General features: G+C 45.9%; 5 protein-coding genes across 5 annotated transcripts; 4 read left to right on the plus strand and 1 right to left on the minus strand.

Annotated features, from left to right (window-relative positions):
• Positions 1–49: 49 nt before the first annotated feature.
• VPS13 (membrane morphogenesis protein VPS13) lies at positions 50–9,472 on the plus strand (the record flags this gene model as incomplete). Its single annotated transcript, XM_022608089.1, has 1 exon — positions 50–9,472. The coding sequence occupies one exon, from the start codon at positions 50–52 to the stop codon at positions 9,470–9,472; it is 9,423 nt and encodes a 3,140-aa protein (XP_022464620.1).
• A 199-nt stretch (positions 9,473–9,671) lies between these two features.
• Positions 9,672–10,466, plus strand: SDH2 (succinate dehydrogenase iron-sulfur protein subunit SDH2; the record flags this gene model as incomplete). The annotated part of the gene is made up of 1 exon (XM_022608090.1): positions 9,672–10,466. One exon carries the CDS (start codon positions 9,672–9,674, stop codon positions 10,464–10,466), a length of 795 nt encoding a protein of 264 aa, XP_022464621.1.
• Positions 10,467–10,544: 78 nt separating this feature from the next.
• Positions 10,545–10,955, plus strand: KNAG0E01090 (uncharacterized protein; the record flags this gene model as incomplete). Its single annotated transcript, XM_022608091.1, has 1 exon — positions 10,545–10,955. The coding sequence occupies one exon, from the start codon at positions 10,545–10,547 to the stop codon at positions 10,953–10,955; it is 411 nt and encodes a 136-aa protein (XP_022464622.1).
• Positions 10,956–11,029: 74 nt separating this feature from the next.
• Positions 11,030–12,694, minus strand: GIT1 (Git1p; the record flags this gene model as incomplete). Its single annotated transcript, XM_022608092.1, has 1 exon — positions 11,030–12,694. One exon carries the CDS (start codon positions 12,692–12,694, stop codon positions 11,030–11,032), a length of 1,665 nt encoding a protein of 554 aa, XP_022464623.1.
• A 986-nt stretch (positions 12,695–13,680) lies between these two features.
• RPL8B (60S ribosomal protein eL8) lies at positions 13,681–14,451 on the plus strand (the record flags this gene model as incomplete). Its single annotated transcript, XM_022608093.1, has 1 exon — positions 13,681–14,451. The coding sequence occupies one exon, from the start codon at positions 13,681–13,683 to the stop codon at positions 14,449–14,451; it is 771 nt and encodes a 256-aa protein (XP_022464624.1).

The following is a 14,451-nucleotide window of genomic DNA, read 5'->3' on the forward strand; positions in this document are numbered from 1 at the left end:
ACGACACGTCTTTGGCAAGACACCCAAAAAAAACAGAGACGATCAAACGATGCTGGAGTCACTTGCTGCCACCCTGTTGAATCGGGTGCTTGGCTCATACGTGGAGAATTTTGATCCAGCGCAACTAAATGTCGGGATCTGGTCTGGGAATGTGGAGTTGCAAGATTTGAAATTGAGGGGAGACTGTTTGGACTCACTTGAACTACCTTTAGAGGTCGAAAACGGGGTACTGGGGTCTTTAGTACTTAGTGTACCCTGGTCTAATTTGAAGAACAAGCCTGTGAAGATTATTATTAACGACTGTTACCTGCTTGTGAAACCGAGCTTGTTCTCATATAATGAATCTGAAGAGGCTGAAAGAGAGTTAAAATTGAAATTGAAGAAGCTGATGCAATGGGAATTGAACAATCAGGCTAGACAAGCCGTTTCTGGTGCAGGTGATGATGCATTGTCAGCGCAGAACGAATCATTCATGCAGTCTCTGATTACGAAGATCGTTGATAACCTGCAAGTCATCATCAAAAATATCCATATAAGGTATGAAGATACAACGTGCGTGTTTTCGAAGACACCAGCAGCAATTGGGTTTACTTTGGCAGAGTTATCTGCAGTCTCGACGAATGAAAATTGGGAACCGAGTTTCATAGAGATTAGACAATCGTTAACCCATAAGCTGCTTACATTGGATTCGTTGGGGGTTTACTGGGACACTGACGCGCGAGAGGTTTTCTGTGCGGAGGAGGATGATGATGTAACCCAATTCAAGGATAAGTTCAGCAACTTAAAGAACCCCGAGCAATACCTCTTAAAGCCCGTCTCGGGTACAGGGAAATTGAGTATTAATAAACTGGGCACTACTGAGACTCAGTCACATGTATCGTTACAGCTGGCGTGCAAAGAATTTGGGATTGAACTAGATGATAAACAGTACGCAGATCTGTTAACCACAATTTCTAACACACATTTCCAGAAGCAGACTGAGAAATTCAAGACACAGAGACCTACTTTCACGCCTGGAGAAAATCCAAGGAGCTGGTTCCAATACATCGCAAAGTGCGTATTTCATGAAGTTAAACAGAAAAACAAAATGTGGACTTGGGATCGCATCAAAACTGTCTGTTCCAGTAGGAGGGAATACGTGAGATTGTGGATTGAAAAATTAAAGCTGCCTAATTTGGAGGAAAAGTTACCAAATAAAGATGATGAAACGCGCTTACAACAGTTGCATGAATTATTGAGCTACGAGACAATCATTATTTTTAGAATGCTTGCCAAGAGAGAAAGCGCTAGAATGAAATTAAGTTCGGAAGGTACTTCAACGAAGAAAGACACCGCATCGGTAACTAAGGGATCCCAATCTAAAGCGGCATCCACTCATAAAGGCTGGTTATCTTCTTGGTGGAATTCTGGGAAGGACACACCTACCGTCCAAGATACAGAACTTGTCATGACAAAGGAACAGAGACAAGAACTTTATGATGCCATTGAGTTTAATGAGTTTGAAATGGATAAAGGTATTGTCGATTCGCAAGTTCCAAATCATTACATCACTTGGCATTTGGTTGGTGTTTTAGAAAAGGGTTATCTGGGCTTGAAAAAGGATAATCAAAAGTTGGCGCAGGTCATTTTCCAGCACTGTGAACTGGACTTTTGCAAAAGACCAAACTCCTACTTGGCATCTTTCAACTTGAATCAGTTTAATGTTGAGGATCAAACTGCCAAAAGTTTATACAAGCATATCGTGAGTCCTAAAGCAGTTGATGGTGCTACGAGTGACCGACTTTTCAATATTGAGTACGAATCAAACCCCTTGTCAAATATTGCTGACGCTAGGTTAGATTTAAAGCTGTTGGGTACCACTGTGTTTTATCACGTCTATTTCCTTGCTGAGGTAATGAAGTTCTTTCAACCGAAGCAGCAGCATATGGACACCATAGGAGCCATCATCAGCGCTGCAGGGGCAACTGTGGATGGATGGACAACACAAACCAGAATGGGTATTGAATCTCTACTGGAAGATCATAAAACATTGGCTTTGAATCTTGATTTACAAGCTCCATTGATTATCCTTCCTGTTGATCCCCGTATTTGGGACTCGCCGTGTATTGTTATTGATGCTGGTCATATTTCAATGATAAGTGACGTTGTGCCGAAAGAAAAGATTAACAGTATCAAGCAACTGTCGGTTCAAGAATATGATAGTATTGATGACAACGAGATTAACAGGCTGATGTTTGATAGGTACCATATTACATCCCAGGATACGCAAATTTTAGTTGGGACAAGCGTAGAGTCCACACTGTCCAGTTTGGCTGATAATGATACTTTTTGTGTTTTGAACAAAATGCAATTAGACATTACTTTAGATCTTTCTATTTTACCAAAGGCCCATAAGTTACCCAAGATTAAAATTTCAGGTCACTTACCAAAACTTACATTGGCCTACAATGACTATCAGTACAAAATTATAATGGACTTTATAGCGCATTGTGTCCCAGAGTTGGATGACTTTGGTATTGTGGCCCAGCATAGTAACGTCTCTGATGATGTTATGGATCAAAAAATTGATCAAGCAAGGCTAGCAGAGACTTTGAAACTTATGGGGAATGTCTCAGAGTTAGAGCTTTTACAGAAAAAGCTGAATGTAACTTTTGAGGTTGATGAGATAAAGTTTTCGATGTTGAAGTGCATAGACACACAATCAATGGAATGTAAAAAGCTTGCTGATCTTGCAGGTACAAGGTTCAGGTTCAATTTCGTGAAAACCTTGAAAGGTATGGACCTTGATATTAGTGCACATTCTTTAGACGTCGAAGACTACATTGAGAACAGCTCTGTTTCAGAATTCAAAAAGTTGATTTCTTCAGATGTGGAAGGACATGGGGAAGAAGATGATCTTTTTTCGTTACAATATAACAGGACACAGAGAATTGTAACCCATAACTCAACTTACATTGAACTGTTTGATCAGAACTTGGACATTAACATGACCAAACTTAAGTTAGTTATCACGCCAAAGTCCATTTTAACCTTACTCAATTACTCTGTTTTTACCTTTACTACCCCGCAGGTGGAAGAATTGCCTGCAGATGCCTTAAAACACAATGTGGAAGGCAAAGACGATTCTCCTCAAAAGTTAAATTTGAATATCAATATGGAAGGTTTGTTCATAATTTTGAATGATGAAGGCACAAAACTAGCGACACTAGACCTGTCAGCTGGTAAGCTCAGAATATTGCTGTTGCCAGAAAGCATGAAGGTCGATATGACGTTAGATGGGCTAGATCTCACAGATGAGGTGATCCAGAACAGAAGCCGCTGCTCTCCTGTTAGAAAGCTGATTTCCATGGATGGTGACCAATTGATAGAGCTACAATATGAAAGTTTTGATTCTGAAACCAACCAGAGAAATTATGATTCCCTGTTCAAGTGTGTAACTGGTTCAATGTTTGTCAATTTTAACGATGCGGCCATAAACAGGATATTAAAATTTGTTTACAAGTTCCAAAAAATGAAGTCGTACTTTGACGCTGTTAGACAAGCAGCATATAGTCAAGTTCCTACAATTGAAACGGTAAAAAATATGAAATTAGATGTTCTGATAAAATCACCCATTGTTCAGTTTCCAAAAGAGAGAGACGTCAAACTAAACTTGTCGGACGTGATCAAGTTTTATTTGGGTGAACTTTTTATTCAAAACGAGTTTATCACTGATTCAAATGGTTCAAAACTGAATAGAATCAACGCAGGTTTGAGAGATGGTCAAATCTCATCAAGTTTGTATCTGGAAAACGGGTTAACTCAAGAACTGAGTTTAGCAGAAGGGATGAGCGTTGTCTTCGATATAATGCATAACACGCAGAAAACAGACCTCAACTCCGCGGAATTTGATGTGGATGGTCGTGTTGAAGAGCTGTCACTAAATGTCACTGAATTACAGCTGCAGTATCTGTATCAAATTGTCGATAAGGTATCTCGCACCTTTACGGTAGATGATGTGGAGCCTGTACAGATATCACCACAAGACCTGGACCTAGATATTAATTCTCCCACACCTATTAAGATGCCTTCGGAAAGTATATCAAATACGCCATCCGATAAGGTTCCACCTGAGAGCGGCGCAAAAAGTTGCCATTTGAATCTCTCTTCACCTGGTATATCCCTAACATTGTATGATAATACGTCACAAGTCACTTCGATCGAGGAATCCAGTATCACAAGAGTCACCTTTCAGGATATGGCATGCGTTTACGACGTTCAGAGCGATGGTACCTCCTCAGGTGAAGCTTATATCGCAGCTTTCAAACTGGAAGATACCCGTGAGACGAAGGATAGTAAGTATACTGAACTGATCCCTAAAATGAGCAAAGAAGGAAATCAGTTTTCTGCCGTCCTTTCTAGAAAGTGGATTGAAAGTGGTCTTTTGACAAACTTGTCAGTAACAATCAACAGTCCACGTTTTATCTTGGCAATGGATCATATGATGGCACTAAAAAGATTCTTTGATATCATTTCCGCTCCGAAGACCTCTCTGGAAACGGCTGAAAACACCAAGATTAATCCTGCACCAATGGTTGAAATGAGAGAAGAGCATACCTATAGACTGTTCCAATACTCACTTAATGTTGTTGATTCGGCTTTTTTACTACTGGCCGATCCCTCGGACATCAATACGGAGGCAGTCGTTTTTAGTGTAGGGCAATTTTTGTTTACAGAGCAAAATATTACAACTCTTTCAGCTAACAACATAGGTATGTTTTTGTCGAAGATGAACACTACGGAGGAGCACGTCATTAGATTATTAGATGACTTCTCAACTTCTGTAACAATTGACAAAAGAAATTCTACCAAAGAAAGGTTGCTCACCGATATTCGTGTCTCGCTAGAACCAATCATTATGCGTATCTCTTTGAGAGATATAAGACTGGCAATGTTGATATTTAACCATGCTGTTTCATTGTGGAATGAGTACAACAAGAGCCTTGGACCAGGTGATGAGGATGACCAAAAACCGAAACGACCAGCCATGTTTTCCAAAGAGTTTGAAAGGAAATTGATGAAATACGCACCAACTTTGAATACCATTGAAAGTGTTGAGTCTGATCAAATTAGTGCATATGCCAATGACCCTGATATTCGGTTGAAGGGTGAAACTTTGACTGCCGATTTCGGCGGCTTTAGAATGATTTTACTCGGTGACGTTCATGAAATGCCTATTTTGGATACAAACATCAATTCGTTCACTCTGGGGGCCAAGGACTGGTCTACAGAACTTGATGGGATGACTACAATGGAAACATCTGTAAATATTTTCAATTACTCCAGATCCAGTTGGGAGCCACTAATAGAGCCAACCAACATTTCTTTCCACTTGTCAAAGGGATGGAACGCAAACTCGACCATTGTTTTAGATGCTATAACGAGGGAAGTAACGGAAATTACCTTGTCGTCCCGATCTATTGCTGCCTTATCAAATATTCCTGGTTCGCTTAACAGTGAGCTCCGTTTAACTCCCAGAGGCTCCAAAAAGCCATATATGCTAGTCAATGATGTTGGGTTTGATCTTTTGGTTTGGATCAAAACTGAAGATGAAGAGGAGAGGAAAAACCTCACGACCTTGAAGAATGGAGAAAGTCTTCCTTGGGAGTTTGAAGATTGGATGAGCATTAGACAACGGTTAGGCACGGATAATAAGAAAAGTATTCTGAATGTTGCAGTAGCCAACGAGGCTTACAGTACTGTACTAACCATTGATGCAACTGGTGAAGGTGAAGACCTCTACGTTCTAAAACCTGCTGTAAATCATGTTCACCGAAGGGTAGTTTGCGATTTGAAATGTAGCGAGGATAACGTCAAAGTGATAACTTTTAGATCGACGCTGCTGCTCGAAAACGCCACTTGCACCAGACTCCAAATCAAGGTAGACTCTCCAGAGTGTACATCCCCAACATTTCTGACAATTGAGCCGTCTTCGAGCCATTCGATCCCCGTGGAATATGCGTACAGCTGCAAATTATTCTTCAGGCCTAGTATCGAACCAGACTATGGCTGGTCAGAAGAGGGAGTATCCTGGACTGAGCTTTTGACAAAGCCTGTCTCACTTGAGTGTGTGTCTGGATCATCCTCACTCAGAAAGTTTTATCTCGAGCTGAACGGCAAATATGACTCGAACGAGCCGTTGGCCAAGATTTTCCCTCACATGAAGATTATAATCTCTCCATCACTGATCATTGAAAATATGTTGCCATTCGATATGAACTACAGTATCGTATCCAAAAGGGCTGATATGAAAAACTTCTCTTTATTGAAAAAAGCTGATAAGGTGTCAGTTCATAGCGTTTCCCTAGATGAATTCCTTTTGTTGTCTGTTCAACCTCATATTGAAGGTTGTGATAAATCTAAACCGTCAATTGTGAATACACCAAAGAAAACCTCTTTGCAGCCTGAAAACATTCTTGCGGTCGACATTGGAAATGGTCAGCGGTTGACGTTGATGATAAAATATCAGAGTATTGAAGGGTCTAGGGCAAAAGTACTGAAAATTTATTCACCTTATATTATTCTGAACGGAACCGACAGAGATCTTTACATTGAGGGTGCGAATTTTAACGTTGCTCATTCTAAAGTTCTGATCCAGGAAAAGGATGAAACGAAAAAGTACACTCAACCTTTGATGTTTTCGTTCAACTCGTCGCATAGCAGCAGTAACAGAGCAAGAATAAAATTCAAGGATACAGACTGGAGTGTACCGCTATCTTTTGATGCCATCGGGCAATCCTTTGATGGTACTTTGAATGACCTCAATAAATCCCGTGAATCCAATGTGGGTATCAACATCTCTGAAGGTCTTGGGAAATACTACCTGAGTAAGATCATCAACATCAAGCCTCGTTATATGGTACAAAACGATCTTGATTTTGCAATTGACATATGCGAGTTGGGCTCTTCTGACAACATCCGCCTCGGACCTGGTAGCATGCTTCCATTGTACAATCTCAGGAATGTTTTGAACAAGCAGTTGATGATTAAGACACTGGGATTTGATGCGGAGTGGTCTGCGCCGTTCTTCATGAAGGACATAGGCCTGACATATTTAAAGTTGTTGACGGAGGAAGGTACTCACATGCTGCTTAAATTGGAGATTGTTTTACAAGAGGCTACTGTTTTCGTCAAGGTTACATCTGGTGATGAGATATGGCCATACTCGATTAGAAACTTTAGTGACTACGAGTTTATCTTTTACCAGAGGGATGTCAAGCTTGTTGACGAGCACTACGACGATTCGAATGCTTCTGATGCATTGAAGGAGGTAGAATTCAAGCCTTTGTACTACAGGGTGCCTCCCAGGTCTGTAATGCCGTATGCGTGGGATTATCCTACGGCGAGGCAAAAGAAATTGATATTGACGTCTGGTGGGCGTAAAAGAGAGATTCAACTGGCGGAGATCGGGAACTTAAAACCGATGAGGATACCTTCGAGTTCAATGGATGCGGATGGGAAGCCCTCCGTGGTGGACTTGAATGTAGTCGCCGATGGTCCCACACAGGCGTTGATGATTACCAATTATGATCCGCAGTTGTCCCTGTACAAGTTGAAAAAGAAGGGTGGTTCTGTGAATATGCGGTCTTCTGCATCGTTACAGACTACTATGGATGCCTTTGAGACTGAGGAGGCGAATAGTGAGGATGAGAAATTGTTTACCAAAGTTGTGGTTTCCTTTAAAGGGTTGGGTATATCGTTGATAACTGCTGATTTGAAGGAGATAATGTACGTGAACGTTGGTGGGATTGAAGTTAGGTATAACGATTCCGAGTTGTACAAGACAGTATCGTGGAAAGTGAAGTGGTTCCAAATTGATAACCAATTGTACGATGCTCTTTACCAGAACATTTTGTACCCTGCGACGATCCCTAACACGACAAAGGATCTTGAGAACCATCCTGTAGTGTCTGGTTCTGTGTCGCGGGTCAAGGACGACTCGTACGGTGTCCCCTATTTCAAGCATTTGACGTTCCTATTACAAGAGTTTGCTATCCAGTTGGACGAGCAGTTCATCTATGCTTTAATCAACTATTTGAAATTCCCTGGCGCGTCATGGAACAACAAGGACGCTGGAGATAGTTCCATTTGCGATACTGTGACATTACCGCACATCAAGGAGGTATCGTTTGCGAACGATGTATATTTTGAAGTGTTCCATTTGCAACCTACTTTGTTACACCTGTCGTTTATGCGTAGTGATCAAATCGACGCTGAGTCTAAGATTGAGACCCCTGAGATCACTAACGCTTTGACATCGATGTTTTTCTTGAACGTGTTGACGATGACCGTGGGGAACGTGAACGACGCTCCTATCAAGTTGAACTCACTGCTTCTGGACAACGTCCGTGTGCCCATGCCCCTCTTGTACGAGAACATCAAGACGCACTACGCTCAGCAGTTCTTCTACCAGATCCACATGATCCTTGGGTCCGCTGATTTTCTGGGGAACCCAGTTGGGTTGTTCAACACGATCAGTTCCGGTGTATGGGACCTTTTCTACGAGCCCTACCAGGGGTACACGTTGAACGACCGGCCCCAGGAGATCGGGATCCATATTGCGAAAGGTGGACTCTCCTTTGCCAAGAAGACCGTGTTCGGGATCTCAGACTCGATGGCGAAACTGACGGGGTCTGTCGCCAAGGGTTTGTCAGTGACACAGGACGCACAATTCCAAGAGGCCCGTCGTCTACAACAGCGTAAAGCTCGTGCTGGTGGTGGCGGTGGTGCGGCCGTGGCCCCCGGTGCAGGGTCCCTCGGCCCCGCGAACGGAGTGTTTGGCAACACAGCCACCTCCTTCGTGAACACTATCGGCAGCGGTCTCTCCGGCCTTGCACTGGACCCAATCCGAGGTTCTCGGCAAGAAGGCACAGCCGGTTTCTTCAAAGGTGTGGGCCGCGGGATCGTAGGTCTACCCCTAAAGACAGCAATCGGGATCCTTGACCTGACAAACAACATCAGCCAGGGCGTCAAGAGCACCGCGACGGGGACAGGCCCAGGCGGTGGGCCCGTCGGCGGCGTTGGAAACGGCCGCGCACGACTACCGCGGTTCGTGGACCCACACGAGCAAATCATCGTGCCCTACGACCTGCGCGCCGCGCAGGGACAGTACTGGCTCAAGACAAGCAGCGGAGGGCTCTACTTGGGCGACCACTACTTGGCGCACACAGTACTCCCGGGGGCAGAACTCTGCGTTGTTATTTCGCTAGAGAGAATCGCAGAGGTCAACATCGCGCAGCAAGATGTCGTCTGGGGGGTCGCGTACCCAGCGGTCCAGGCGATCACCGCAGAGGACGGCGGGCTGCGTCTGAGACTCAAGACCCAGTCCGAGTACTTCATCCCGGTCAGCGACCCACGTGAGCGCAGGGCGCTCTACGGTCACGTGCGCGTCGCGGTGCTGCGGTTCAACCGCTTGTGCGAGGCCGTTTTGTGAGTGCTGAGTGGTTCCCCGCCTCTGATTGGTCCGCGGGCGCGGGATGCGGCTGCCGGCTGCGATACGCTTTGACTGTGCCGGGGTTGTATTTATAGTGCGTGAGATTCGCTTCTCTCCCCTGGGTTGAACTCCGGATGAGTCTTGGGGGTGGGGGAGAGTAGGTAAGCGTTGCAGCGGGATACACGTTTGGGAAGAGCGGATGCTGTGTGCTGGTGTTGTGCGTCGTGTTGCTGTGAGGTCGTTGGCGAGTGCTGCTGGGGTTGGGGCTGCTGGTTCTGTGGCGCCGCGGTTGAAGACTTTCAAGATTTACAGGTGGAACCCGGATGTGCCCGAGAAGAAGCCGCGGCTGCAGTCGTTCCAGGTGGACTTGAACGAGTGTGGGCCCATGGTGCTGGATGCGCTGTTGAAGATTAAGGACGAGCAGGACCCGACGCTGACCTTCAGAAGGTCCTGCCGGGAGGGGATCTGCGGTTCGTGTGCGATGAATATCGGTGGGAGTAACACGCTAGCGTGTCTGTGCAAGATTGACCAGAACGAGTCCAAACAGCTCAAGATCTACCCTCTGCCACACATGTACATAGTGAAGGATCTGGTCCCCGACTTGACGAACTTTTACCAACAGTATAAGTCCATCCAACCTTACTTGCAGAGAACTTCGTACCCGGAGGACGGGAAGGAAGTGTTGCAAAGTATTGAGGATCGTAAGAAACTGGACGGTCTGTATGAGTGTATCTTGTGTGCCTGCTGTTCCACTTCGTGCCCAAGTTACTGGTGGAATCAGGAGGAGTATCTCGGGCCAGCAGTGTTGATGCAAGCGTACAGGTGGCTCATAGACTCGAGGGATCAGGCAACGAAGCATAGAAAGACGATGTTGCAGAACTCGATGTCCCTGTACAGGTGCCACACTATCATGAACTGTACTAGAACGTGTCCTAAGGGGCTAAATCCGGGGCTTGCGATCGCAGAGATCAAAAAATCAATGGCCTTTACTTGATCTGGTACTTACTTATTTACTTATTTATTATTGATTACATGTTATTATTACTTAATCATTCTTCTTGCAGTGGGGGGTATGCTCAATCTGCAAGAGTTCCAGGTGCAACTGCGTCTGTTATACGAGTCCAAAGTGTTGCAGAGACACACCGGTACACGGTCATTGAAGTATGATCAACAGAAACAAGTGATTCTCGTGCAGTGTGCGCTGCAAGGGGGCCTCACGGCACAATTCGCAGTCTCCTACAATGAGACCTTCCAGGAACCACAACTCTCCTTCAGGCTGTTCGATCCAGCGGGTAGTGTGTCCTTTGACCTGGATACGGTGCAGTGGCCCACATGGTTCGTCATCACGCTGGATACGGCGCCCTGGGACCCGGAAACCCCTTGGTTCACCGTTGGCTGCTGCGATACAGAACAAGTCATTGGCACCGGTGGGGAATACTTGAACAAATGGATCTCCACATACTTGACCTCCTGGACAGCTTGATCGGTACTCATATTTGGTGCTTGTTCGCTTTTATCCTAATTCTATTAATTCTTTTTTACATAGTGGCCTCCTCTCTACTCTGGCTTGATCTCCTCCACTTTCGTCGTCCCCTGGACGTCTCTCTTCAAATCCAACATGGAAGTGTCGAACCCGACGCTTTCCAAGTACTCCAGGAATTTTGCGTCCTCCAAGTTCATAGAGTCCTGGTCTAACTCGGGCAAAAACAGATAACTCAGTAACGCGGAGAAAAGACACAGACTGGAGGAAACCCAGTATGGTGCCGGTAAACCGTGCCGACGGATGATCACGGGGAAAATGTACGAACCGACAAAGGCGCCGACTTTCCCGATCATGGCGGCTATCCCGTACACGGACTCGCGGATCGGGGTGGACCCAGTCTTAGACGCGATCAACCCAACGTTGTTCCCAGCGGCAAACTCACCAAGTGTCATGAATATACCGTATACAACCACGAACCCACCAATGTGCTTCCTCAAATGGTGGAGCCCGCCAGCCAGACCGTACCCGATCGCAGACTGCAGGACTAACCCGACGACCATTGTGTTCCTGGGACCAAACCAGTCCGTGAAATAAGCACCAATAAACGACCCGGGGAAATAGAACAGATTGAATACCACATTCCAGCCGAAGTTCCTGTACAGTTTGGCGTCCTTGGGTAGGATCTCACCAATGATGATGGACGAGTAAGTGCCAAACGCATAAGCTGAAAAATCGTACAAGAACCAGATTACGGACACGATCCCGAGACGGAACCAGTAGAACTTGATGAAGTGCAAAAGCGGTACACTTTTGTTCAACTTCTTACCCTTCTCGAATTGGCTGGTCTCACGATACTTGAGTCTCAAAAAGAACAAAGAAACGGGGGGGATCGCACCAAGACCAATAGAGATTCTCCACACGGGGGTCAAGTGTCTTTCACCGCAGATCCACAGTAGCACAAGTGGGACGAACGCTCCGACGATGAACCCGGAGTCGATCGCCAAGTTCGTGAACCAGATGAACCACCGGTTCCTCTTCCTCTTGGGGAGGCAGTTTGCAGCTTCTGCAGCAGCGGGGGACCCACTAGAGTACTCGGAACCAATGGCAATCCCAAGGAAAAACCGGTACGCAGTTAAAGCTGCAAAAAGCCCTCCGGCTTTCCCCTTGTTGTGCGTCCCATGACCCCAGGCACCAGAACACAGGATTGTAAATAGAATTAATCCTCCGGTACCGATAAGCATGGATTTCTTACGGGAATATTGGTCGGACAAAACCCCGAAACTCAGTTGACCCACGACGGTCCCAGCAAACACAATAGACGACAGGTTCTGGATCGCCCGCGATTTGGTGTACGAGTCCCCGTACAGAGTCGCAAGACACGTTGAGACCGTGGACATCGTGTTGTTGACGTACCCGTCCGAGAACAGCCCGGCACCCGTGGTTATCACGGCCCAGTAGCTTTCCCATTTCCCATACTTAGCTGCCCCATCACCGTCATTGTGAGTGTCCAACGTGGATAGCTCATCGTCCATTTTGTCCAAGTGCGCTACCCGTTCGTCTTCGACCTCAGAGGCGGAGTGGTTGGACGGCGTGCCGAAGTCGGTAGCTTTTTCCCTCCCCAGAGTGATCTCTTTCCGTGGTCTTTCAACCATCACATAGTGCCAGTCCTTTGCAGAGATCGGGATGTCCCTCCACAGTGGGATCTCCACGTGCTTTTGGTTGACTGGATGTACTGTCATGATTGTGGTTGTCTGTTTGGACGATGCACTACTATACGGAAACAACTGAACACGATCAAGTGTCCAGAGATAGAAGTATCAAAAAGCTCCTCTTTTTATATAAATGCCAAGATGGATACGCGGCTTATCGGTTGAGAAACAGTCCGAAGGACTCGCATGATGTGGCTAGTCGCCCAATTATTGCGAAAGAGCCCACATGGGGCAGATTTGTAGCTCTTGCACCGTACAGGTGTCATTTCTCGGGGACCCAACAATATTGAGCACTCTGTTGCTGCTGCTTCCGCTGGCTCTGATTTTTCCTCTGGCAATTACATATGCTGCCCATGTGCTACAATTGGCGCAATCCGAAGTTACCGTTTTCGATACGGGCGTATCTCGAACAAAAAACGTCATAAAATCCCTTTTATTTTTCTGATTTCAGCCGGAACAAAAAAACAATTGTAAGTAGATTATGAGATTGGATGTTCTTGGCAAACGCTATTCTTTAACGAGAAAACGAGCGCTCTGGTTTTTTGCTCAAGGTGTTGGGAGCTAGTCCGCTGTACGGCATAGACACAATGGAGGTCGCCCACGTTGCCAAGTTAATTACATTAAGAGAGGGCACGTTTCTTGGGCAACGTGGCACCCTACGAACGCACCAGGCACTGTGGAATGCCTTCCTGTTACCGCTTTTGGAGCGCGCGAAATCGGTCTCGGAATTCGGGTTCTTCTTTCTCAACATCTCAGTTTCCGCCAGGTTTTGTGACTGTTTTGGTTTTAGCATCCGTACACCCACGTCAAGACTTTATGCTATTTGTCAAATATTTCCATATCGGGGAATAATGTGAGAGGGACGCAAATTTTATTGACTGGAACTGGTTTTTTTCCAAACCATTGCAGATGGGGCTGGAAGTTGGGTTAGTGAAAGATGGTGTTGTACCGTTTGATCTAGTGTTTGATTGTGCGGAGAGAAGATCGTTGAACACCTTCAAGAACACCAATACACAATGGCTCCAGGTAAGAAAGTCGCTCCAGCTCCATTCAGCTCGAAGAGCACCAAGTCGACCAAGGCTAAGAACCCTCTGGTCAATGCCACCCCAAAGAACTTCGGTATTGGTCAGGCCATCCAGCCATCCAGAAACTTGTCCAGATACGTCAAGTGGCCAGAGTACGTCAGATTGCAAAGACAGAAGAAGATTTTGTCCTTGAGATTGAAGGTTCCTCCAACCATTGCCCAATTCCAGTACACTTTGGACAGAAACTCCGCTGCTGAAACTTTCAAGCTATTCAACAAGTACAGACCAGAGACCGCTGCTGAGAAGAAGGAGAGATTGACCAAGGAGGCCGCTGCCATTGCCGAAGGTAAGACCAGAGAGGAAGCCTCCCCAAAGCCCTTCGTTGTCAAGTACGGTTTGAACCACGTCGTCTCCCTTGTTGAAAACAAGAAGGCCAAGTTGGTTTTGATTGCCAACGACGTCGACCCAATTGAATTGGTCATCTTCTTGCCAGCTTTGTGTAAGAAGATGGGTGTTCCATACGCCATCGTAAAGGGTAAGGCCAGACTAGGTACTCTAGTCAACCAAAAGACCTCCGCCGTCGCCGCTTTGACCGAAGTCAGACTAGAGGACGAATCTGAGTTGGCCAAGTTGATCTCCACTGTCAACGCCAACTTCTCCGAGAAGTACGACGATGTCAAGAAGCACTGGGGTGGTGGTGTCATGGGTAACAAGGCTCAAGCCAAGATTGCCAGAAAGGCCAAGGCTGCCGGCTCTGTTTAA

Source organism: Huiozyma naganishii, chromosome 5 (genome assembly GCF_000348985.1).
Source record: "Huiozyma naganishii CBS 8797 chromosome 5, complete genome".
Taxonomy (NCBI): Eukaryota; Fungi; Ascomycota; class Saccharomycetes; order Saccharomycetales; family Saccharomycetaceae; genus Huiozyma; species Huiozyma naganishii.